Genomic DNA, 27,585 nt, shown 5'->3' with positions numbered 1-27,585 from the left:
AAATAAAAATAAGCAAAACCCTTGGTATGAATTTCTAGGTTTCACACCCTAAGTCCAGAGGTTAATTACTCCCCCGTTCCATGTTACTGAAAACATTTTCCAGTTACTGATTTTCTGAAATTTATTTCTGTGCCTATTTCTAAGTTCCTATGGTGAATAAGGCTTTAATAATTAAGTAGTAATTTTACTATCTCAAGCAGGAATTATACCCTGTCAGTAACCAGCCATGTGTCTAAGAGAGTCATCTTTGCCTCAGTTTCCTTGTCAGCAGTGTGGGGAATGGGCACATCACCTCTGTCAGTCTCCCGGGCTCCTTGTGGGAGTCAAAGGAGATTATCTACGCGAAAGAGCTTTGATAATTTAAAGTACCTTATAAAGAAAGGAATCATTCATCCATAAAACTTAATAAAATATGCACTAAAAAGATGACATTTACTGGAGTAGGCAGAGAGAGATCTAAAATTACAAATGCTAAAACTGTAAGAAGGGCTAGGCATGGTGACTCATGCCTGTCTATAATCTTAGTACTTTGGGAGGCCGAGGTGAGAGGATCCCTTGAGCTTAGGAGTTCAAGACCTAGCCTAAGCAAAAATGAGACCCTGTCTCTACTGAAAGTAGAAAAATTAGCTGAGCATTATGGTGGGCACAGGTAGTCCCAGCTACTTGGGAGGGCGAGGCAAGAGGATCACTTGAATCCAGGAGCCTGAGGTTACTGTGAGCTAGGCTGAGGCCATGGCACTCTAGCCTGGGCAACACAGTGAGATTCTATCTCAAAAAAAATCCTTCAAGAGAGTGTCACAAATGCCTTGACTATTTGTCTGCATGTAAGTCAACAAAGATGACCTATGCAACTTCCACAATTAGTAATAAAAACAACTGAGTGCTTGTTTAGGATCTTTGTATACAAGTTACCCATTTTACTGAAAGCAGTCCTTTTAGTATAGGTGCTGTTATTAACCTCATGTTATGCATAAGGAAACTGAGGGGTGGAGCGATTCAGCAATTGCTCACAACGTTAAACAGTAAATTTGAGATTTGAAGCAAGTAGTTGGACTCCTAAATGTTTTTAACTACTCTAAGTTTCTCTCGCAGTTATGCAGTGATTAGTTTAAGAGTACTGACGGGAAAACCGAGGCCAATCCTGGGAACACTAGGGCTTTAGGGGCGGCAGTAATTTGAGTGTGCACATGCCAGAGACTAGTTCTGAACACACTGGGTGTCAGCACATTAGGTCACAGCAATTCATCTAAAACCAGCCCCCCCTGCCAGGAGGGTCAGGTGGGTGTGGAGGCTCCAGGTTAGAGCTGCTCAGGAGCCTGTCTGGTGCAGCTGACACTGCAATTAGAGGCTCCTTGTTTGCAGTTAAGTTAAGCTGGGGCATAAGAGGTTGAAAGTCCTGTAGCTTTAATATAGTCATGGAGGTTGTTGCTATTGGCTAGCAATAAATAGCGTCCATCCCCAACAGGTTGTGATTACCTAACACTGTATCACCAAGTGACTGCCCTCTGCCCTGCACCATCACGGCCTCTCATATCTCCCTGTGTTTCCATGTCACTCCCTCTGTCACCACCATGCTAGAATGGACCCTCCGTGAATGCAGACTTCATCTCACTCTTTAGCTCACTCTTGGAGCTCCCAAACCTGACCCTTACACTGTCTGACATAATGAGTTCTTCAAATATTAACTTTTTGATATTGAATTCTCAGGTCAACCTGAAAGTAGACATTAGTATGCTCATCTGCAAGATAGAGACAGCTGGGCTTAAAGAGGGTCATTTGCCCAAAGTCAGCGCATTGTGATCAGGTCTCTATGCCATGTTGCCTCGGACCACTATTAAGCAGAAAATTACTCACTAATTCAGATTTTATAAATCCTCTTGGTTGCTCAATGCTTTTTAGGTTGGTTTTCTAAATCAGACTATTCTTCAAACTGAAAATTTGCTGCTTCACTTTGGGTACTACAAACATTCGCCAGCAATTATGGAAAATTCCCAGTCCAATGTTTTGTTCTCTGCGACTTTGTCTTTCCAAAGGGATGCAGTAAGTAGCATTTCTCAGAAGCATTTGATGATGATAGCAAAATCCACTAAACTATTTTTGATTGTTTGGTGTGATGGTTTGACCATTTTTTCAAAAAATTAATTTCTGGCCATTTTATTTTAAAAAATACATTTGGAACTCAGCAGATGTTTCTACTGCTATGCAGACAGAGCTATTCACTCGTTCAATATTCAACAAATGTTTATTAGAAGCCCACTCTGTTCAGGGCTCCCAACTTCCACAGATGACTGCACTTGACCATAGTGCAAAGAAGGAGGATAAACTGGGGCGTAGTAAGGTGTTCATGACTGCTAGAGCTTAAGCCCTTACTCTCTCCCAAACATGCTGGTATTTTAACAGAGTCCCACAGGTTAACCTACTGAAACTAATTAATCTAATATCAGAACAGTAGCCCGAGTAGTAGGGTGATGGAAGAAATGTTCTGGTATTTGTTGACACACTCCAAAGCATTTTAACAGTGGCATAATAACACCTGGATAAATAGATAAAGAATATGTACATACATCATATACATACATTTATATGTATATAAATATACTTATCTCCATATCCCCATTCACATGATATCACAACTGCCTAAAAACAAGAGAAATCATCCAACTAGCACTTAGTAATGCCCTCCTTTGCCAGGCACTGTGCTAGTTACTGGGAACACAGGCAGATAAGACGTGATTCTCGCCTGCAGGGGGCAGGAGAGAGAGTCACCCAGCAGTGGCTTAGGCAGCGTCTTTGCCTGGTGATTATGGTTGTACTAAACTGCTTGGGCCTTTGTTATCTAATCTCCTGCCATTTTCAACATTTAGGGTAATTCTCTTTTCATTCCCTGCATTTTGCCAATTTTATTCGAGCTGTCAACAACAGCACAGCATCGAACAGATCATGTCATTCAGGTTCTTAGCTGGCCCTTGTGTTATCAGAGCAGGTCTAAAGCAAGGAGAAAATTCACTTCAAAATTAAACGTATCACTTTTTTTCTTTAGTCGTCATTACTAGGGTTCACATTGGCCTATTAATTTTCTATTTCTTTTCAGTGTTTTTAATGTCAAAAGTCCAGAAATTTCTCCAGAATCTGCATTTGGCAATTAACTAGAGATATATATATGATTCTCCTGTTGAACAAGCTGTAAGGGCACGAAAACAACAACTATCCCTTCTCGGCTGCACCTCCCACTGCCGCCAGACAATTCTAGAGTCAAAATTGGGTAGTTACAATGATGATTTGCTACCTCAACAGTAAAACTTCCTAATGTTTATGGACTTTCAGTAGATTCAGAGGAATTAGAGGAATAGACAAAGAATTTGTATACATATATACATGCATAGATACATAAATTAAAAATATTTCTGGTTAAAATATACACAGGCACGGTGATTTCTCATTGTACAAATAAAAGATGCTTTGCAGATAAATTACAAACCAGAGAGATTTTCAAAGTAGTGATGGCTGACTGGTAACCAATCTTTAGAATTATTTTTTAGGGTAATTTTAGCAGTTCTGTTGAAATGATGCTTTTTTAAAGACTGCTATTTTTCTGAGGGGAACATATGTCAGGATAGCAGGATAAAAGCCTAATAAAAACATATCTGATTATAAATGAGATTTTCCAGTAAGTTGCTTTTCACTAGCTGAGATACTTAGCGTTGTCCTTGAAAACCAAGGTTCCCAGTGATCTGCTTGAGAAGTTAATGATATGGTTCCTCATGACAAAGGAGTCTGGATCCAGGGGGGTTAATATAATTTTGTGGATTTTCAAATATTCGTTTTAGCAGTCCCATGTTTCTGAAAATGCTTCTAACAGTTTTGCATATGCTCATGCTGTTGACTCTGTATCGTCTATACACTTGTATACTTTTAGATGCTAAAAGCAAATTCATTTCCTAAGAGCACAGTGAATTTCACATGGTTACTTTGTATTGATTATCACTAAGGAGAAGGTCAAAAATACACTCCCTGGAGGGGCGAACCAGCAACCTGGCCTAGGCCATCACAGGTCTTCTCACCTCTGTCTGGCACCAGTCTTGTTACCTGGCACTGCCTTGGCACAGCAGCCCGTGACACCATCACATCCCAGGAGGGCTGTGGCCCATGACTGCCCGTATACCCACAGCACAAAAAGTTTATGCTACACATAGTTACAAAGATTATTTCAGAGGCCAGAACTGGGAGGCCAGGGCCCTGGAGTCTACCTAAATATGCCCCTAACTTCCCTGGGACTCTGGGAAAATCACTTTACTTTCCTTCACCTTAAGTTTCCTATAAAATGAGAATTCAACAGATTTTTTTTTTTGAGACAGAGTCTTACTCTGTTGCCCAGGCTAGAGTGCCTCAGCCTAGCTCATAGCAACCTCAAACTCCTGGGCTCCGGCGTGAGCCTCCCAACTAGCTGGAACTACAGGCACCTGCCACCATGCACAGCTACTCTTTCTATTTTTAAAAGGCATAGGTCTTGCTCTTTCTCAGGCTGCTCTCAAACTCTAGAGCTCAAGCGATCCTTCCACTTTGACCTCCCAGAGTGCTAGGATTTACAGGTATGAGCCACTGTGCCCAGCTTCACAACAGCTTTTTCTCAAAAGTTCCATACATTTCTAACAGTCTATAACTATAATGACAATTATAGTCATAGAATTATTCTATGACTTACCAATTTTACATATACATATAATGTCAATTTTATATATACATATACACACATATTTACATATGCACATATAGAGAGAGAACTCACACAAATTCACAAGGAGATTTGTATAAGATTGTTCATAGCAGCATTGTATGTAATAGCAAAAAAAATCAGAAGTAATCTAAATTTCTATCATCAGGAAATGTGTTAAGTAAACAGTGGCATGTGCCCTGGAATTATAATGCATGGAATGCCATATGTGAGAAGAAATGGCCTAGAATTACATAAACATTGAATGAAAAAAGCAGGTTGACAAAGAGTATATACACTATAATAACACTATTTATATAAAGTTTCAAATCATGTAGAACAATATTATATATAATTGACCTACTAAATCATAAGGATATATGCAATGATACTTTGTATGAAATTTAAAAAATGGTCATCTTACAGGCACTGGAGGAAGGCAGAAGCAACATTGAGAGAGGCACAGGGGATTGGCAGGGCGGGGAGACTTTATTTCTAGGCTGGGCAATGGATGGATACTCTATTGTCTATTGTATAATTTTTATACCCTTTAAAAATTATTAAATATGTATATTAATTTGCTATGTGGTCTTGCCATACCATGTCAAATCCTTTTTGCAACCTTATGAAAATGATTAATCCCATCCTCTGATCTTTCAAGAAGCCTTTTTTCAAGACCTTTAAAAAAACAAAACAAAACAGACTTTGTCATGTTTCTCTTGACAAAAGTATAGTGCAGGAAGACCCCTGTTACCTTCTGAGGTCACAGCCGAACCCAGAGACAACAGAGCGTGTGGCGCTGACAGGAAGAACAGGCTCTGCCCAGCACAGGGAACATCACTTCCGTTTGCTACAGTTTTCTGCGCCCTATGAAAAGGTTCCTCTTACTCGTCCTCTACCCGCCATTGGCTCAGAATAGTTGATGTTCTCTTTTGTTCTAGCTTTGTTAATGTGATGTGGAGTTTGTGACTGATCTTGAGTTTGGTTTTGATTTTCACACCCCTGGCTCTAGCTGTTAAAATGTCCATCATCTGAGAATTTATTCTTACAGCCTTCTTGTTTGTCACGTCGTAGAGTTGCATTTAAAAAAAGCATTTGTTTTCTTCAATGAGTTGGCCCTAGGTAACGTGCCTTCATTTTGCATCAAAGATGTTGTGTTCCATATGTCGAACAAACCCTTGGCAGTTATAACAACAGTCAGTGGAGAGTTGGTCAGATACTGGATGGGAATGGTGTTGTTATTTCCTACAACTCATTATGTTGTCCACTTGTTTCTGGTTAATATCTAGTCTGCAAGAATCTGACAGCACTTTTCTTAAATAGATTTTATGATGTTTTCTTAACTCCATCTCTCCAAAAGGCAACTGTGAAGTCCCTAGAACAATGAAAGTCAAGGAGAAACCAGTAACTAAAGAGTTATTTTTTAAAAAATGAATAGCTTTCTGAAATAATCATTTTAGTTCATTCATCAAGTCGACAAATATTTATTGTGTTCCTGCTTCATGTCAGACAGTTTTGTAGGAGTGAACAAAAATGGGCAGGCCCTTGCCTTTGTGGAGCTTGAATTCTTGTGATTTCTTGGACTAACTCCCAGACTTGAAATGACTACCTAAATGCAAAAGATGATAAGGATGATGACTGACCAGCAATTCCAGAAAGCTTTATGAACCTCCATGATCCTCCAAGCTAAGCAAAGTGCCTAAATCTGTGCTCCCTGGACACCCAGGGCACATCTTAGCTGCCTTTATATCCCAGCCTTGCCACTCAGCAGCTGTGAGACGTTGGGCCAGGTACTCAGCCCTCTGAGTTTAAGAACAGTAACTGATCCTTACTGATCATCTCTTTTTTCCAAGCACTCTGTTAAGTCTTTTACACCATTTCACTTAATCTTCCCACCTTCCCTACAAGGTAGATCTTTTTACTGTTTTTCTTTTACTAATAAGAAAACTGAAGCCTAGAAAGGTTAAATAACCTGCTCAAGTTCAGTCACATAGGTATTAAGTGACAGAGCCCACAAAGTCTTCCAGAAACATAGTAAGGACCCCATAAATATTAGCCTCACCAGGGCTGGGACTAGGGTAAGACAGGTGAGGTGAGCCCTGCAAAGAGTCCTGTCTTAATTTAGAATTTTGTCTTTATTTGGAATTTTTTTATATTGTTCATCAAGGTTTTTTTTTTTTGCACTTATTTTGATTTTTGAAAATATCACACCAAAATATTTATCTTGATTACTGAATTTTGAGGCACCCATTTAAATTTTATGCCCAAAGTAGACACCTCTCTCATGTCACTTCAGTCCCAGAATCATTATCATTTAAAGGTGGAATTACCTTTTTTTTTTTCCCCACAGTTTTTGGCCGGGGCTGGGTTTGAACCTGCCACCTCCAGCATATGGGGCCAGCGTCCTACTCCTTTGAGCCACAGGCACCGCCCTGGAATTCCTTATTTATTTGTTGGTTACCCTGGCTAAGCTCAGAGGTGTAAAGGTAGCAGTCATGTCTTGTATTCATAAGTAGAGTAGATGTTCAATAAATATTTACTGAACCCAACTTTCTGCTCTCAATAATTCAAAAGAAGATTAATTTCTATTCAGTAAGAGGAGAGAATCGGGTGAACTCTTTACTCTTCATGTAATAATATTTATATCATTTATATATTAACCATCGCTATCAGGTATTTAGTATCTACCAGTGCCACACACTTAGCACACCCGACCTCAAATTCTCACTACAAAGCTGGAAATTGAGGCTCAGCAAGGTGGAGTTGCTCACCCAGGATCACAAGGCTAATAAGTGACAGTCAACATTGAGCCCGGATCAATGAGTCTAAACTGAGGCTCTTTCCATTCCACTACTATTTCTATTTCAGTTGACAGTCAGTGATGGTGACGGCCCTGGTCATGAAGAAGGGACTGGGCCAAATGAAGAAGGTGGTAAAGGTAATACAAAGAAAGAATCTGTACTCAGTGCCCCCAAAGAGGGAGGGTTGCTGAGCCCTCTGTGCACTTGTGCAATGCCATCTCTGCCAATTGCTATGAGGTTGTCTTGGAGATGTCTCATACCATAGTGTGGCCTTGACCTATATCAGCTTGAAAAGATGGATCCAGGACCTGTCTTTGTGTCTGGAATATGGAAGTAAGCTATACCCTACATCCGTCTTCCTGACCTGCCCCCTTTCGACTAAATTGAGTAGGCAGCCTGATTGCTTAACAAGATGTCCATACATTTGGTCAGCAGTGATGGCACCCCAGGCCAGACACAGGCAGCCAGTTGTTCTCAGCATCGTGTCCTTTGTCCCCCAAACCACAATGGGTCAGCGTTCATTAAGTTTCCAAGATCCTGCTCCGGTTTCCAACATCAATGACGTGTCCTGCTGGCATTTTTCAAAGTGTATTTTTTAAGACATCAGTATTGTGTGGAATTTTGTGGTTAAATAAGGTTAAACAGGCTTTTCCACCTACCAGGAAATTTGCTTACATCAAAATTTTCCACCTACCAGGAAATTTGCACCCTTTCACCTAGAATTTAGGGGATGAAATGGTGTGTTAGGATCCTTTAAATACTCTCATCAGGAAGCATTACGAGGATGAAAACTCGGGAAATTATTCTTAAATAGAAATAGTGTTATCCTCTTCTTTTTTTTCTTTTTCTCTATAAAATGAAATAATATAGCAAGATAAACCAAAGTCTTGACAATGGAAGGCATCCTATGTTCACAACATTAAAATATTCCTTTTCTGTCTCTTCCATGTCTATCCCTCTCCAAATGAACAGCCAGGGATGGGGGGTGTGTGTAAATGCTCTGCGCACGTCCTCTCCTTTAATCTTCACTGAGATTAAACTCTGAGTTAGAGCCCAGGGTTAGATCAGGAAATGGAGGCTCCGAGGGGGTAAGTACTTTTCAAAGTTAAGCAGCACGTAGGTCACTGAGCCCGCGTGGAAGGACAGTCACTTTCTGACTTCAGAGTCTGCGTGGTTAAGCCCTGAAATGATGAAATCATTATTCTCTAACCTGGGGGTGGGGGGAAGATGTTTATCTTGAATTTACTGCCAGGGAGTTGATCTTATCCTGGATCACCATGCAGCTCCATTCCGCGCCATGCTGAAAGTACATTCTGGAATCGTGCTTTTCACTGTCCTTGCCTCCCTTCTCTGACTCTCAGGAAGTGTCGCAGGGCGTCACAGCACATAATCCTAAATGCCGCACCACATTGTTTTCTGTTTTATGGCTCCATAATCTCCTCTGTTGTAAATACATTCAGGAATGACTGTGGCTTTTTCTTGAAGCAGCCGTATTTTTTTTTAAGTGACTTATTTTGATAGCGCCTTTGCCTCATGATTTCAAGTATTTTAAGTATTAAGTTACTTGATTCAGGTGGTCTTATATTTTTCCCATAAATGTGTTTGTTACCCCACGGACTGAGAAATTTCATTCCAGGTTGGTTTTTTTTTCCCCTTCTTCTTCATTTGATTTTCCTGCAGGAGGAGAACAGAATTCTTTGAACTTGTCAGTAAAGGAGAATATGATTGGAACATCAAAAGCCATCGTGATACATTTCGGTAAGAAAAAGCTCTTATGTATGTGTTTCTGGGTTATTTGGACATTGGGCCACACTTTCCCAACAGTTGTAAGAGCATGGAAGTGATTTTTAAAGTGACAGATCTTAGCTTTCATTCAAAACAGTCAGAGGTTAGTTGAATCACGAGAGAAAAGATAGAAAATGTTTTTTGTTTTATAATTTATTACATTTCTGCCTCTTCTCCACAAATCTGCCTTTTAAGAATAGAAAATGATGTTCAAGCTAGTTGAGCTTCAGCAAGCCATGATTTCCTCTTTTTCCTGGAGGGAGGAGGGTACAAGGCGGGCAGAGAAGGGATTTTTTGAGGCTTAGAAATCAGAGGTCCACAGCAGAGGAAAGCAGAGGGTTACCTTTTGGTTTCCTTAGAGATAACAGGCATTGTGGATAGAGAACTGGTCAGAATAATTTTGGTGGTGGAAGAATCTGTTGCAGTCTGGAATCTGCACAGACCTCCTGCCCAGCTGTTTAAAAAGGACAACTGAAATCCACCGTGTTTAGGTGGCATATTAGAACTACTCTGTCACCATTCCTCCTTCTCTTCTGCCCTGGCCTCCCACCATCTCTACCTCACCCAGGCCAGACCTTCTGCTGTCCTGTCTCTGTTCTGACCCTGCTGAGTCTCGCTGGGAAAGCTTGTGAGGCCAGTATTGGGGCACACTGGGTCAGCTCCACACCAGGCAACCACTGGAATCCCCCAAGTGTGATCCCCATCATGGCCCCCTATCTGCTGGATCCCACCTCTGACAACAGCTTCAGCACATGGGCTCTGCCTCCCTGCACACGGCAGCTGACCCCACACCCCTCTCCACAGGGGGCCCTTTATTTCTGTCCTCTCCTGTGTTTCTTGGTGTTATTTTTGCAGACTTCATTCTTTCCAGAGAGAGATACCCTTCCTCTCTTCAGGATCAGCCCCTCCACGCATGTCCTAACTCCATTCCTTCCACCTGCCCCATACCCACCCCAGCCTTGCTATTGTGCTTCTTCAGCTTCCATTTTCAAACTCTGTTGTTTCTGTCATGACCTTCCTAGACCTACAACTATGCTTCCACCACCACCCCCAAGTCAAAAATACTAAAAGTCTTCCCTGCCTTCTCCCAGGTGGCATCACAGCTTTCTCCTCTTCACTCCCACACGTCCCCTGCACCTCCCCTCACTCCTTGCAAGGCAACATCTTTCTTTTTGTATAATTTTTAATTCCATGAGTAATTGTATGAATACATTTTTCTGTAACAAGTTAACTATTGCAGATAAACCCCCAAGTCTCCCTGGAGCTCCACCCCCTTCCCCATACTGGTTCACAGTCATCCTCCGCTACCAATCTGCCATGTCTTTCCACTCCATTTCCAAAGCATTTGCATAGATGGGTTCCCCGAGGAAAAATACTGGTTAGTGTAGATTTTTACTGTTTCTTTTCACATAAGTTATATTTTTACACACCAAGGTGAACTTGCTTTTTCACTCAACTATATGCCTTGGAATCTTTGCCATGAGCTCATCTCACACTCTTTTATCCTTCCTAAACATGGATAAATACAGGGCACTTAGCTGTTCCTCCGCTGAGGAATTACATCTGTGAAATGTGATTTCTGCTCCTTTTGAAAGTCACTGGTTTCTGGGCAGCGCCTGTGGCTCAGTGGGTAGGGCGCCAGCCCCATATGCCGAGGGTGGTGGATTCAAATCCGACCCCAGACAAACTGCAAGAAAAAAATAGCCAGGCGTTGTGGCAGGCACCGATAGTCCCACCTACTTGGGAGGCGGAGGCAAGAGAATCCACTAAGCCCAAGAGCTGGAGGTTGCTGTGAGCTGTGATGCCACAGCACTCTACTGAGGGCGACAAAGTGAGACTCTGTCTCAAAAAAAAGAAAAACAAGAAACTCACTGGTTTCCTTCCTCTTCAGGCTTCCTTGATCTCCCACAGTGCCTAGTGGAATGTGCCTTTCTTTTCTTAAAACTCTCCCCAGCCTTGAATGCTGCAAAGCCACACACTCTTCTGGATTTCCTTCCTTCTTCCTGACTCTCCCTTCCCTTCTGGGTCCTCCTCTAGCCCTTCTTCCTCCTCCCACTGTGGGACGTAACTGTCCCCCAACCACCTATTTTTGATTTTCCTCTTGTTCCTCATCATCCTTTCACCTACCTTCTCTTCCCATATTTGTCCCAAACCTGCTTCTTGGGCTTTCGCCTCTCTTCTCAGCTCCCTTTCAAAAATGCCAGTCCTCCATAAATATCTCCACCTGGATATTTTCCTGTACATATATTCAAACTTTTGGGCAGCGAACCCCATATGGTGGAAATACCTTATTTGGAAGAGCGGTATGTAACACAGAGGTGCATCCCCCACATGCCCTCCCTCCCTCTTCCGTTCATGGTTACACTGAGACCATAGGGCACCAGGGGTGCTGCTGTGATAAGTACTATCCATAGAGAAGTTAAAAATAGTAATAAAACCAACTAAAAGTCAGTCTGCTTTTCATGTTCACCTCGTGCCAGCAATTCTAAATGAAGTCGATGAGATGATAGTCCTCCTGAAAGACATCTTTGGTTGGTACACATTCTGAATAGTTGCTGAGGTTATTGTTGAGAATCAAAATAATTGATATCAAAAACTTCCAATTAGCACGTGTTTCTTATTTCTCCTTTCTTTGTACCTGTATTGTAAGTTAATTCCAAGAATTCCTAGTTGTGCAGTCAGTCCCTGATGCAGGGACACTCAGCTCCATGCTCTCAAGAGTAAGTTCTTAACTGTTTGGAACCTTTTGAACACACTCTGGGGGGAGTCTGTATCTCCAACTTTGCAGAATCTCATATTCCTACTTTTAAAGACTATATTCAGGATAAACAAGGATAGCCCAGTAAATGATAAAAACTGATAAAAATGAAAAAACATAATGTGAGTTATTTCCATCCTGTCATTTAATATGACTATGGGTAATTTTTATTTGTGTTTAAAATTTAAAACAGTGAAACAAAGTGCGCACTGCAAGGTGTAATATTGTCATTCGGTAAGTAAAACTTGCAGTTCATACGTGAAATCTTCTACTGAATTTGAATATGTCTTTGAAATTAAAATGTATTCCTCTTAATCTGCCAGTTATTTAAAAACTATAGAACAAATCAAAAAGATAGTGATTAATAGTAATAATCACAAGATTATTATTGAAAAAATGTTGGCATATAGAGGAGAGGCAAGTTAAGAATAATCTGCTGCAAGTCTCGGCTACGTGGGGTACACCCTGTCTTTTCCCACTCAGGACGTAGATAGTCATGCCTTCCTTATTCTAGACCACTCATTGCATTGTACTAAACAGATTGACACAACTTCCCTGTAAGTTGAACTAGAATTATGGGGACCTCAAGACTAAAACAATTGGTACAGACCTCCTCCCTGCTCTCTTACTCTGGAAAAGACCTTTCACTTCCTGCAGAGGCTGGATTTAAAACTGAGATAAAATTGCTCCTTTGTTTCCTTCAGTTCATCCTTTGTAATCTCTCCCATCCTCGTCCTTGCCTTTCCACTCCTCATTCCCTGTTTCACTTTATGCATCCAACTGGCCACCTTCCTTCCATTCTCTTCACTTCAAGCTGTCTTCACATTTACACCTCACATTTTCTCCCTCAAGGTTTAACCAGGTTCCTCCTGAGTCCTCAGCCTTAACTGACTCCCCAGCGCCAAGTGGACGAAGGTTTCATCCACTCAACCGCCCTCCTCCCAGCCCTCCCTGTCTTGCCTCTCTGTGCAGACTTTCTGCTCCGCTGTAGTCCCTGGAGCAGAGATCCTGCCCTCAGACTTTGTGGATTCCAGTTTTAACTTTGACACTTTCTGGCTCTGTAACCTTGGGCAAGTTACCTTTCTGATCCTTAATTTTTGATCTGTACAAAGGAGACAATAATAGTATCTTCAGAGATTAACATAGAGACTCTGTCAATCACCTTGTAGCGGCAGCCCAGTAACTAGTAGATATTAGAATTATCATCTGAGCACCTTAAAGATACTCAATAAACTCAATGATAAACTAGCTAATGGCAATATAAATCTGAGAGGTAATTTTCAAATTATCAGTTGGACAGAACCTATCTAATCACCTAAGTTGTGATGCAAGTAGTCATCTCACAGAGATTATTTCCCATCCAGCAGAGATGCTGCAGAGACCCCGCATTACCCACATCTCGTCCTCACAACAGAACCTAAAGCAAGAAGTGTTGCAGGGTAGGGGGAAGAAATCTGGCAGCTTAGCCATAAGCACAGAATTCTGAATCCTCTGCTCACCTGGGGCAAGTTACTTAATCTTTGATGTTTCTGTTTACTTATCTGTAAAATAAGAATAATGGCACCTACCTATGGGGTTGTGATGAGGATTCATTTAGTTAGTACTTAGTTAGTAGTCAGTTGGTTGTATGTAGTAGTTAACACAGAATTAGATGTTTGGAATTAGATGTTTCATAAAAGGTGCTTGGAATTAGATGTTTCATAAAAGGTGCTTGGAATTAGATGTTTCATAAAAGGTGCTTGAATCCCAGAGGGCGAGGACTGCAGATGCTGGTGCTGCCTCGCTATGCCTTGAATGACCTATTGCTATCTACAGTCTGCCTTGTTCCCTGGAGGGCATCCTGGGGACATTACACAGCCCCCTGCCTTCTAGGCATGCTCTCCCATCTGGGCAGCAGACATGTTTCTGAGGCGTTCAGATCCGGCAGGGGATGAAATGTTAACACCTGACATCAGGACAGCCCTGTCGCCTGTAACAACACATCCCTTTCTCCAAAGCAGCTAGCTACAATGTGGTTACCCAGCTCAGATCCTGCGTTACCTTTCAACACCTACTGCCGGCTTTAGCACAAAACAAGCAGGTTTGAGACAAAGAATATGCCTCGTCAAACTATAGTACCAGAGCTATCTACGATTTAAATTGTTTCCTGTGTTTCCGTGGTTTAGTGTCAATCCTAGTTAAATCTGTCCCCCCAAATCGGTTTCAGATCATTCCTATGCTTCTGTATGTGCTCAATTTAATGAAATCTGTAGCTGAGTGTTTCTCCTTCAGAATGATTATAAAACATGGTTGGAGCCGGGTAGTAAACTGGAGCGAGACAGTGTGACTCTCCCCCATAAATCTTAGCTCTGCAGAGCAGATGGAAACGTAGGTGCTCCTCATGTGCCGTGCACCTCGGCTCTTTGGTACGTGTTTTCTTCTGCTCTCATCAATCAGTGATAAGTTGGTAAATAGTTTCATCCACCATGTATATAATGTTATATGCTGATTCTGCTGCTTACAGTTAAAAAGAAAACAAAACCAATAGTATTGTCCATTAGAAATTATTTTAAACAGAGCTTGCTTAGCTCAGGTATGGAGAAAGTAGTGCTTTGCTTTCCTTGATTTGCTGCAGACAAAACAAAAGGGCCAGGGGAGGATGTGTGAGAGCTTTGTCTTCCTAAGCAGTGTGGCCACATAACAGAGACGCTGAGCACAGGGACTATAAACAGTGCTGCCCCTTGTCGAGGGAAGGAAGATGTGAGCTGGCCTCCTTTCCATTCTATTTATTTATGTATCTAGGACAGGTTTGTTTAGGAATGCAACAAAAGATTATTCAGGCTGTTTGGTTTGGTTCTGTTTTTCAGATCAATGTTAATGACAGCCTGTGACCTTGGAGCCGTGACCAAACCGTGGGAGATCTCAAGACAGGCAAGTAGTGATTAATGGCAGGGCTTAGCAAAGGAGGGGGGTTGGGGGGACAGTATTCCCAGAGCCCTGACTACCAGGCGCTGAAACCCTAGTCGATTTGCATCAATATTAACATAGTGTAAAAAATAGCAGGGGGCTTAGGAGCAACATGGTTTATTGCATAGCCTTTTCTTTATTGCCTCCACTGAGCAATAATATTTCTGACTCTAAGGTTTTTTTAACCTGCTAAATCTGAACAACGCTTTGACCATTTCTTATGGCAAGGGTTTCAAAAGTGTTTTTGGCTAAGTAATCATGTCTTAGCACAGGGTCCTGCTTTTCTCATCTGAAAAAAAAAAGAAGATAAAAAAATTCTATTTTTCTTTTCTTTTCAAATACTATTTAGATAGCAGACAGCTCCGTGGAAAAAAATGTTCAGTGTCCAATTTAATTTGTAGAAAAGAAATCATGCTTTTACTACCTGTCCAGTTTCTCTGCTGCAAAACATGCATTCTATAGCAAGAGTAATTTCCAGTGGAACCACTCTCCAACTTAACATCCTTGGTACTCATCGTATTTCGAGATTAACAGCCCTTTAAGTGTTATGAGGCTCCCACTGTGTGGGTAGTAGGGGCCAAAACAGTAACTCGGCATCTTGAAACTAGACATTTTAGGAAAAATAAGATATCTTTTCTATATCAACAAATAATATTGACTGACTATTTTATGTACATAATCTCATTTAATCCTGTCCCCTTTAGGTAGGTTTACTTACTATAGTAGGCTGAATAATGGCCACCTGAAGATATCAAATCCTAATCCCCAGAACCTATAAATGTTGCCCTATAGGAAAGGCAAGGGCGGAAAGGGCGTCTTTGCGGGTGTGATTAAATTAAGGGGCTTGCCTGGAGACAGCATCCTGGACAACCCAGGTATTCTCTAAATCCAATCATGAGCGTGCTTCTAAGAGAGAGCAGAAAGAGATGACACGTTCAGGAGACGAGAAGGCAGTGCGGAGGCAGGGCAGGGATGGGAGTGGCGCACGGGCACAGACGAGCACAGGAATGCTGCAGCCCCCGAACCTGGAAGAAGCCAGGAACAGATGCTCTCCAAGAGCCTCCAGAGCGAGCACATCCCTGCGGACGCCTTCATCTCTGCCCAGCGAACTGATGTGGACCTCCCGGCCTCCAGACCTATGAGAAAATCAATCCCTGCTGTTTTAGCCACCAAGTTTGTGGTAATTCACAGCAGGCTTAGAAAACAAATATAGTTATTATCCCATTTCACGAATGGGAAAAATGAGGCTTAGAAAGGATAAATAACCAGAGGTCATTTAGCTAGTAGATGGTGGGGCTCGATATAGACTCTAGCAGATAAGGCTCCAGAGCTTTTATTCTATTGATCTATTTATTTATTTATTTATTTGCAGTTTTGGGCCGGGGCTGGGTTTGAACCCACCACCTCGGCATGTGGGGCCGGCGCCCAACTCCTTTGAGCCACAGGCGCCACCCAGAGCTTTTATTCTTAATAGCATTTTATGCTTTCCTACACAGGATGCATCAATCATCATTTTTCAATGATGTAACCTTTCCATAGAATAGGCTATGTCGTCACTAAACCCAAAATCTCAGTGGCTTTACGCAACAAACTGCTTGTGAACATGTGCATCTGGGCTTGGCTGGTGCCTCTTTGTCCTCATCCTGCACTGGGCTGATGGATCATTCTGGCAGAGGCCATGAGGGTCTCCCACTGGCAGTTAGATGACTTCTGCAATAATTCATTGGACAAAATTTGTCACATGACCCTACCCATCCAGGAAGTATAATCCTTCCAATTGTCCAGAAAGAATGCAGAAATACTTAGTGAAAATATAACTACCAAAGGGTGCTCTTCTAATCACCAAAAATGTGATTCACTCTCATTCCTGCAGACAAAATATCCTCTTTCCAAGGAAGACAGACCAAATGTCTCATCAGTAATGGCATCAAATTCAAAATCAGGATCTCTGTTAGTTTCTCTATCAGATCGGAATGCCAATTTAAAGACCTACATATTCTCAAAATACAGCTTCTAACATACACCCCAAACACAAAACACCTTTTATAACACTTCCATCCAGAAAACTAAGAGAAGAGCAACATTGGGCAGTTGGGAGCCATGGCAGTTGTGAAATCCCACTGGGCACTCACTGTGGGGACATCAGCACTGTGGTCAGCTGAGAGTCTCTGGAAGATGGACCCAGTTCATTATTTTTTGCAACCTTTAGATCTTCCCTGGGAAACTATTCTTTGACTGAAGATCAAGTTGTTTTCTCGTGCTGATTCTCACCTAAAGAAGTTTGAGGGCCCAAACCTTGTTTGACACAGTCCCAGGCTCAGGGTTCTTTAATGTTAAAACTCTCTTCAAACTTAGACAGCTGCTGATGTCTTTGACTCTGGTCATTTCCATTCGCCAATAACCATATTCACAGTTGTATATAAACATCATAGATTTTCTCTGTTTCTTTGCTTCTTTGCATTCAGGAATAAAGAAACATAGCAAATATATTTTTCTTTCTCTCTCGCGACTTAATTCCTAGTGCCTTGAGCCTAAAAGGCTTCAGTAGGAGAACCATGTAGTTAAATCATTTCTTTAAGCCATTTTTGTCCAGTTAAAAGGACCTAATTCATTCAGAATTTATAATGATAGGTACATTAGCCGTATCTTCAATTTGAATCTTCTTGCAAAGCTGAGTCTTGAACAACCTTTGTCATTCAAAGCATATCTAAATTTTCATTTTCCTGGTTTGGAGTTGAGAAGCAAAGTCATCTTCCTTCTCTCTACAAGACCTTAAATTTGTGACTTTTTCTATTCTCTTTCATTCCTTGTTATAAGCCTGCTGATCCTTTTCTGAACTCACTTCCTTTAATATATAGTGAAACAATCAATAGCAACTACCGCGTGCTACTGATGATTTGTTTTTCAATCTCTTCTCCTAAGACTATAAGGTCACTAAGAACATGGTTAGCTTTATTTTAGTGATAATTAAACAAAACATTTTGCCACTGTGTACCATGGATTGTCACTGTCTTATACCTGGTTCCCAAGCTGAAGACATGTATTTTAGGCTCTTTTTTCTCTCCATCTCTCTCTCTCTTTTTTTACCAGCAGCACCTCACCTCCACACTTGATCTTAGCCAAAAGACCAAGAAGTGATTGCACCTCAAATTTTTGTATTAGGCAAGTTTAGGCTAGATTTTGTTTCAGTAACAATATATTCTAAAATTTCAGCTGTTTAACACAAATAAAGGTTTATATATCACAGTACAATGTAAACTGGGTAGTTTTCCCATAAAGCCCTCCTCCAATTGAGCTTTGGTTTTAATTTCCATGTGATACACCTGAAGTCACATAAAGCAGGGTAATTGTGAAGAATTGTGTGGTTGAGTAGCATCTTTCTGCATCTCTGCTCACCCTTCACTTGCCCCACATGGAAGGCCTCCCTTCTGGTGGAGAAGAGACAGCAAAGAAGAGGCAGGAGGCTCTTCCAGGGATGGAGGAAAGTGTCGCACTGTGGCTGCTGTGATAGGGATAGAACCAAATAGAGGGACGGAAAGTGCAAGGAAGTTAGCAGGACTAGGAGAAAAATTGAGAAGACCAGGAAGGGAACAGGGTGAAATGAGATGTGCTGGGGCCTTCAGGAACCCCAGTAGAATAAATGCATATCAAGAGCTGGAAAAGCAGGAGCCCACTGGGGTAGGAGAGTGTCAGAGCAAAGTACTTGGGAGGAAGAAAAAGTTTCTGCAATAATATTTTAGACCAACTTGGGAGGCCTAATAGCTGCTTGTAGGTGGTCTTCTTAGTCACTAGTACAAATATTATTTTATTTTTAGGATGTGAAGTTCTGCTGATAAGTGCAGAAATGTAAGCATTCAGGGACATAAAACACAAAACCATTGTTTTTCCAAATGTTTCCATCAGAAAGCTAAATTCACATTCTAAGCTGGAGATCTCATTTGTGTTTGTCTCCAAGTGATACAGGTTAAGGTATTTTTTTAAATGTACTCATTTCCTAATTTTAGGAAACATTTGGACAAAACAGAAGATCCTTCTTTTAAAAATATATTCCTAACTTCCTATATGTTGATTTTTTTTTAACTCCCTTTCAAAATGTTTTTCTACCAGGGTCTATTCCACTTTTCCTTCCTCACAAACATGACTCTAAGCATGTGGGTTGCCCTGTGATCCCCCAAGGCCCGACCAGCATCTCAATGTTCTTCTTTAATGTCAAATTCAACAGGAGCCATTTTATGTTCCTGATTGGGTTTTTAAGTACAAACAAAGCAGTGGTACAAGTTAAGTTGTGAAAGAAGCACAGGAGAGATGCTTCTGAAAGAGCCAGGACAGGATTTTGTTTTAATTTTGTTGCTTTTCGGGGGTTACAGACCTGCACAGGACCCCCACCTCGGGGCCTGATGTGTACATTTACATTCTTCAATGCAAAAGACCCAGCCCACAGCAACGTGAGGGAGAGTTCTGGGAGCTGAACAAATGAGGCCATACCTGTAGGGGACCATTTCTTCTTCAAAGAAGGCCAGTGAAAGGAGAGGGAGGCCTGATGTGCTGGAATGAAAGGTAGCGGCAGAGACTGCAGAGGAGAGAAGTGAATCAACTCCTGGAAAACATACAAGTGAAGTCCCGGGAGCCAGAGGTCGGGGAGAGGGAGATATTTCAGTCAGTTCCAAATAGTTTTATGTGGTTCAAAACTTGAACCCATATTTCACATTAAAAGTGTAGAAGTCTGAACTTACTGGATACTCAAGTTATTCATTATAATAAGTGCATGCTTGCCACTCTCAGGTGTAGGTGTGCATGTGTGTGTTTATGTGTTTAATGTGTACTTAAGTTTTATCTGTGGTCCATGGTTGACAAAGTCTCTTGAGAGATAGACTTAGGTGATTATCTTGATTCTATGAACTTGACTTAAATTAAGCCCAGCTCACCTTTGCCAGACTTAAAAACCTTGTCTTTATAAAAGCCTAGAATAGAGAAAAATTAGTTTGGGGATTCAGGTCTTCTGGACAAATCCATGAAGTTGTCTTGGACTTTTTTCTACTCTTATAATAGTTCATAAATCGAACTAGTTTCATTTTAGAAATTTCCTAGATGCACACCACAGTATTGTTGAAAATACCTGTTCAACACTTATCCGATATATTCTTTTTCTTCCCACCAACCATCCTGAGAAATGCTAGTGTGGGAAAGAAAAAAAATCTCTTTAGCTTGGCTATGATCAGTAGCTGCTGATCTAATGAATGAAAAGTAGAAAAATATGGGCCTCTGTGGTTTGGGGTAGAACAACCATTCCATTGTGCTTGTACCAACTCGAGCCTGCCATAAATTAACACTTTCAGTACATAGATTCAGACAGCCTGAAGAACAAATCACGTTCCTCAAACTATATCATAACATACTGTGAAAGTCTGGTTTGAACTAGGAATCTAGCCTCTTGATTGATTGCTACAGCAGCAGCCAAGAAGTATGCCCTGGGGTCATCCCTCCCAGAGTACACACAAGTATTTGTAGGGAGGGAGTTAAGGAGTTTTTATGGTAGTAAGATGAAGACAAGCAAAGATAAAAGTATGCAACAAAGTAAAGAATTTAAATAGAAATAATCAGAAGTTGGCTAAGTTATTATGATATAACACAATGATATATAAAAATATAAATTTTTATCAAATTATTATTTGCTTCATTTTTCCATATAAGATCTTTTCCTGTTTTGAAGGTGGAAAAACAGGGAAGTGCTTCATCCCAAATATGGAAGCTCTATTATGGGAGATTGTCTGTTGGCATGCCTCTAAAAATACGTTGCACAAGATCTTCTGATTAAAAGGAAATCAGTTTCATTGATTACATTCTATAATACCTTCAAACAGAAAAGGTTAATGTACTTTCTCATAAGCTTTTTAAATGATTGCCTGTGCTGAAGATAATTACCAGATACATAAGCAAGAAATAGCTTCCAAGTCTCATGATAAACTAACATAAACATAAATTAAAATATTGATATGTTTCAGGTGGCTGAACTTGTAACCAGCGAGTTCTTTGAACAAGGAGATCGGGAGAGATCAGAACTCAAGCTCACTCCTTCAGTAAGTTCATGCTTTTATTATCACATATTTACCCTTTTGAATGACATTTTCAAAAATAACTCTAAGTCACAAGTTGAAAATGAAAAAGACTGAGAACGGATTTAAGAAAGCACTCCTGAAAGTTTAAAGCTTTAATTAAACGTAAATGCTAAACACTGTTATTCCCAGGTTTCTGATTAAGAGGGGTGAGCTACTTAACAAGCATTTCCTGAGCACCCACCATGGGGCAAATAGGCACAAGGGAGGAAGTGCAAATGCTAAGTAGAATTTGAATAATTCAAAACGCAGTACTGGCATTTCATACGTGCCTACTTTGGAATAGAAATATTACGCAGCAAAAAAATTAAGGGCAAGCTGCCCAGCCATGAGAAGCTAGATTTTATTTTCTAATTTCAAATTTTTCAAAATCCCAAAAGCAAATCATTTCAAATCTGTTTCTTTTCTTTGTCTGCAATAAAAAAAAAAAAAGAAAAGAAAAGAAACTAGTTTCACTTAGGGATCTAGGTTGTGATGATTGGAATGCCACTCACATTGGACTCACTCATTAAATTGTTATTTCAGAATGCTTACTATAGGCTCAGATCAAGCTGTTTTTTATGCATCAAGATACAAAAAGCATAAGTGCCTCAGTCACTACCCTCAAGGCGGCCTCTGAATTCCTAATGAATGATGAGCTAAAAACATATAACCCAAGGACTCTTGAGAGTCGCACAAGTCACACAAAGTATTTTAAAGCCGCTCATAGCACAGTAGATTCAATGAAACTCAAGGGATGTGTCAGTGTTTAAGACATGTGTCTATGAGTCTTCACATCAAACAAGTCTTGAACATTTAGAGGTATTTGTGAGACTTTCAATTTTTAAGAGACCCTTCTTTGCTGAAGTTAAACTCAAAAATCATCTCCTAGCTTCAATAGTTTCACTTGTTTAAAGTCAGAACTCAAGTCTTACTGATTTTCACTATTAATGAGTCACTTTTGAATGAAAGGTCAGAAGAAGACTACAAGATTGAAACACACATGAATCCTTTTTTGTTCCAAAGCAATATATATTTATACAATTTTCAAATCCTTTGTTCTTCTTTGGCGGTGTCACCAAATTTAGTTATTAAAATAAAGATTAGATTGGATTGGATACAGTCAATGTGTAACCTAAATTTCTTTCAGCTACATATCTACTTTCAAATAAGAGCTCTTTCCCCCTTTAAAAAATGTTTCAAAGGCCTGCTCCGAAGGGTTTACAATGCAGCAATACCACAGGTCATTTAATTAAATGGAAAAAAAAAAAATGAGAAAATTGCCCGAGTTAGTGAGCTGGCAGGCGCGGTGGTGCAGCACCAAGGAGGCTTTATCTGTGGGCTCAGGCAAGGTGTGTTCTGAGGACATAAATGAAATTAATTGTGTGGTGGAAACATAGCTCTGAATGCTACTGTCTTCTCACAAAAGGCTACTACTTAACACAGCTGGTCAGGAGAGGCCTGGCTGCTGTGGCAGGGTTATGGCTCATTAGTCCTGTTCCAGAATTGTCTAGAAATGCTGTATCTGTTACCCCTTGATATTTAGGAGGAAAACTGCCCTGGAGCCCCCTCAGGTATTATGGTCCCAGCAATCATTGGAGTCACTTTATGAAGACAAAAGTTAATCTGGACCATCACCAGAGGGTCAATAGAGGAAGCAGTGAGTCAGCTAATAAAGCTGCTTGAGCACTTCCAGGTGCCCAGCGTGAAGCTGGCTCTGCGTATCCAGCGATGAGCAAGACGCCATCTCTCCTCCCCTTAAGGCCCCTGTCAAGTGGTAGGAAATGCAAACATTAAACAAATAATCACTGATGCTCAATCACAAAATGCTCTGAAGGGAAGGCACAGGACAATGTAGGCTCTCACACTCATTTTTGTCTCATCAAGTATTAATTAAGAAGAGACGGGTCCAGAAATAAACCCTTCAAATTATAGTCAGCTGATTTTCAATGTGGATGCCAAGACGATTCAATGGGAGACAAATAGTCTTTTCAACAAATATCCACAGGCAAAAGGAGGAGGTTGGTCCCCTACCTCTCCTGGTACCTAAAGTAGGCTCAAAAAAGACCATAGGCCTAGATGTAAGAGCTAAAACTATAAAACTCTTAGAAGAAAATGTAGCTATAAATCTTCTGGGTTGATTTTAGTCATGGCGTCTTAGATATTTTACCAAAAGCACAAAAGACAAAAGATAAAAAGGCCCAGAGGTGTTGGTCCAGAGATGTTAAATTGGATTTTATCGAAATTAAAAAATTCTGTGCATCAAAGATACTTTTTTAATTTATTTGTTTATTTATTTATTTATTAAATCATAGCTGTGTACATTAATGCAGTCATGGTGTACAATGTGCTGGTTTTACATATAATTTCAAATATTTTCATCAAAGATACTTTCAAGAAAGTGAAAACACAACCCACAGAATGAGAGAAATCATTTTTAAATCACATAGGTGATATGGGCCAGGCATCTAGACTGTACAAAGAATTATCATAACTCACAAAAGAAAGACAAATAACTTTAAAAATGGGCAAAGGGGGCGGCGCCTGTGGCTCAGTGAGCAGGGCGCCGGCCCCATATACCGAGGGTGGCGGGTTCAAACCCAGCCCCGGCCCAACTGCAATAAAAAAATAGCCGGGCGTTATGGCGGGCGCCTGTAGTCCCAGCTACTCGGGAGGCTGAGGCAGGAGAATCGCCTAAGCCCAGGAGTTGGAGGTTGCTGTGAGCTGTGTGACGCCACGGCAATCTACCGAGGGCAATAAAGTGAAACTCTGTCTCTACAAAAAAAAAAAAAAAAAAATGGGCAAAGGATCTGAATAGACATGCCTCCAAAAAAGATATGTCAGATGTAAATGGCCAATAAGCACATGAAAAGATACTCAAAATTGGCCAGGCGTGGTGGCTCAAGCCTGTAATCCTAGCACTCAGGGGAGGAAGGTCACACGGTAACTTCCTAGGCCCTGGTCTTTTCCCTTAAGAAAAAAGAAAGGGACATTCTCACTGGTGTAGAATAGTCAGTGTTTATTTAAGGAATCTATTTTGATCCTCCAATTCCAATTGATTATTTCCTTTGTTAAATCTACCTAACAGAAATACATCATTTTTTTAGGTATACTTCGTTAATGGTCTCAAACTTTATAACATCATAAAGTTTAAAGGCTGGGAACAAGGAGAGTTGAGTGCCTCCCACCATCAAACATCCAAGGATAGATCAGTATTTAGGAATCTACAAATGACAGAACCTTATTGGAAAATATACATAATGGCCAAACCAACACTCCACCATAAAAAATAAATACCAATGGCTCCTATTTAAAATAAAATTGGTTTTAAGAGTCTTTTCCAATCTATCCCATTCCATGTCACCCTCTCACTATAGAAATAAAAGCCTGCATCACTTTTGTGGCAATAAAACACATCTCCATCCCCTTGACTTTACCCAGTTCCCAGCGAAATGGAATTTAATTTAGCAGCAGTTACCTGTATCTGAAGACAGATTTTGAGCCCAAGAAGTTACATGCTATAAAATTCAATTAAATTTACTTACACATCTCATAAAAAGAGATAAAAATATCTTATTTCTCATAGACAAAAGAGGAAAAAGTACATATGAAGATTGATTGTGATTTGGGAATTGTTCAGTTTGTAAACAGTGGACCATTGTGGCAAGTGTTTGACAAAGCACCTTTAAAATACTTCAGTACACTAAAGCAAGGTTCTCCTCCCTATTCCAGGCTATTTTTGATCGGAATCGGAAAGATGAACTGCCTCGATTGCAGCTGGAGTGGATCGATAGTATCTGCATGCCTTTGTATCAGGTAATATATATATATATTTTTTTTTTTTTTTTTTTTGAGACAGAGCCTCAAGGTGTCACCCTTGGTAGAGTGCTGAGGCATCACAGCTCACAGCAACCTCAAACTCTTGGGCTTAAGAGATTCTCTTGCCTCAGCCTCCCAAGTAGCTGAGACTACAAGTGCCCACCACAACACTCGGCTATTTTTTGGTTGTAGTTGTCATTGCTATTTGGCAGCCCCAGGCTGGATTCGAACCTGCCAGCTCTGGTGCCCTAGCTGCTTGAGCTACAGGCATCAAGCCTATATCAAGTAAATTTTGATTTGGGAAGGTCTGCATGTCCGGGCTGAGCTGGGAAAGGAAGAACATGTGTCAGGTCTCTCAGAAGTATTCGTTTTAGGAGACCCTTCCAAGGTACCAACGCTCCTGAGAACTCCAGATACAATTTGTCTTTTCTTGGATTTCTGACCATCCCCTGGGAAGAGTTTTTGCTAGGAGCTGTGGACCTGAGTTCTCCAGCACGCTCTAGGACAGTGGTTCTCAACCTTCTTAATGCCGCGACCCTTTAATACAGTTCCTCATGTTGTGGTGACCCCCAACCATAAAATTATTTTCATAGCTAAAAATAATTATTTTCACTGCTAAAATGAATTTTAACCACAACATGAGAAACTATTAAAGGGTCATGACATTAGGCAGGTTGAGAACCACTGTCCTAGAGCGTGCTGGAGAACTCAGCTCCACAGCTCCTAGCTAAAACTCTTTCCAGGGGATGGTCAGAAATCCAGGAAAAGACAAAGGTTGGAGGTCACCACAACATGAGGAACTGTATTAAAGGGTTGTGGCATTAGGAAGGTTGAGAACCACTGCTCTAGGACATAACCTCCATGGGCCTCAACTTCCTTATCTGTGAACCAAAGATAATAATATTTTATCTCAGTATCTCCCAAACTGTGCCCCATGGAACATAAATACAGAGCCATGGTCCAACAATTATCTCTCCAAATAGAGCTCACAGGCCCAAGAAACATGTTTAACCTTGATTATCTCTGAACTTTTCAAACATATTTGACTGTGGAAGTCCTTTTTCATTTTTGTATACATTTTCTTTTACTTTATTAATACCATGTGTCACGTGAGGGTTCCATGAAGCATGCTCTGCTCTGACCCCAGGATTTGGGCCGGGGGTGTCGTGAAGCACTTTCCATCTTCAAAAGTTGCTTCTCTCTGAGGAGCTGCGTGTGATAAATCCCAACCAGTGAATTCTGAGCAAGATGCACTAATGAGTCCCAGCTCTGCTCCCCGGTACGCGGGACTCTGCTCCTGGTAAGGGGACAAGTGTCACTTTGAATGGTTCACACTCCACTTTTTTTTTTTTTTCTTTTTTTTTTTGAGACAGAGTCTCACTTTATGGCCCTCAGTAGAGTGCCGTGGCCTCACACAGCTCACAGCAACCTCCAACTCCTGGGCTTAAGTGATTCTCCTGCCTCAGCCTCCCGAGTAGCTGGGACTGCAGGCGCCCGCCACAACGCCCGGCTATTTTTTGGTTGCAGTTTGGCCGGGGCCGGGTTTGAACCCGTCACCCTCGGTATATGGGGCCCGGCGCCTTACCGACTGAGCCACAGGCGCCGCCCCACACTCCACTTTTTGAGTCTGGATTAGGGCATCCATTAACACTAGCAGTTTAGTGTACGCTGGCTTTTAATTCTCCTTCTAAGCATTTGCTTTCATATGTAAAACCTGGCAAGTTCTTTACCCCCCACGTAGCTCAATCAGACTGAGCTTCTTTTCTAACTTCAAAGTGAGGAACATGCAGGGAAAGCAAAACCTCTTTAGTTCACACTCCATGTAACTCCATTAAAAACACAGTATTGTTTTTTAAGGACTTCACAATCATTAAGTTCAAGTTCATCTACCACTTTGTTTTTAGCACTTTTAGGAACTGCTGAGCCCTGTCACAGTACCCTGAAAGAACAACAAACAAACAAAAACTTAGAATAGTCTTGAAGATAGAAATGTAAAGTTTCTTTAATTTTTAATTTTTTAATTCTATCACTGAAATTGGAATGTAGTGGCATCATGATAGCTCACTGCAGCCTTGAATTCCTGGGCTCAACCAATCCTCCTGCTTCAGCCTCCCAAGTAGTTGGGACCTGGGGATCACACCACTATGTCCAGCTAATTTGGGAGGAGAGGGAGAGACAGGGTCTTGCTGTATTGCTCAGGCTGGTCTCAAACTCTTGACTTAAAGTGATCCTCCTGCCTCAGCCTACCAAAGGGCTGGGATTACAGGTGTGAGCCACTTCACCAGCCCTGGTGTAATTTTTTAATAACAATAAATGTAATTTTTAATAACTATAAAAAACAAAAATAAATTATTTCATTTTATATTATCCATTAAATACTATGGTAGTATTAAATCAGCGAAAGTTTTCAAATAAGCTAAAATTATTATTTTAGTTCTAAATGGAACATAATGTTCTTTTATTTAATAATGAAAGACTGGGCAAAAAAAAAAAATCAAGAATTATGTGCACTTTATACAAGGCTCCTCAACTTCAGAAACTCCTCCCATCCAGCAGGTCACTGAAGCAGCTGCCCTCAAGTGTAAAGCCCATAGCTGTTGGGTCATGTATATCTTGCTTTGTTAACTTGACCTTGACTACCCACATGATTCTTTTTTAATGTGATTCAGTTTT

General features: G+C 40.9%; 1 protein-coding gene across 1 annotated transcript in view; it reads left to right on the top strand.

Moving 5' to 3' along the window:
- Nucleotides 1–27,585, top strand: part of PDE11A (phosphodiesterase 11A) — a 428,924-nt gene that overhangs the window by 361,030 nt on the left and 40,309 nt on the right. The window contains exons 16-19 of the mRNA XM_053597557.1: nucleotides 9,193–9,270; nucleotides 14,902–14,965; nucleotides 21,004–21,078; nucleotides 24,826–24,909. Coding sequence (XP_053453532.1) covers nucleotides 9,193–9,270; nucleotides 14,902–14,965; nucleotides 21,004–21,078; nucleotides 24,826–24,909 — 301 coding nt within the window. The remainder of the gene's footprint in view (nucleotides 1–9,192; nucleotides 9,271–14,901; nucleotides 14,966–21,003; nucleotides 21,079–24,825; nucleotides 24,910–27,585) is intronic.

This window comes from Nycticebus coucang, chromosome 7 (assembly GCF_027406575.1).
Source record: "Nycticebus coucang isolate mNycCou1 chromosome 7, mNycCou1.pri, whole genome shotgun sequence".
Lineage (NCBI taxonomy): Eukaryota > Metazoa > Chordata > Mammalia > Primates > Lorisidae > Nycticebus > Nycticebus coucang.
This window is presented reverse-complemented; position numbering and strand designations above follow the sequence as displayed.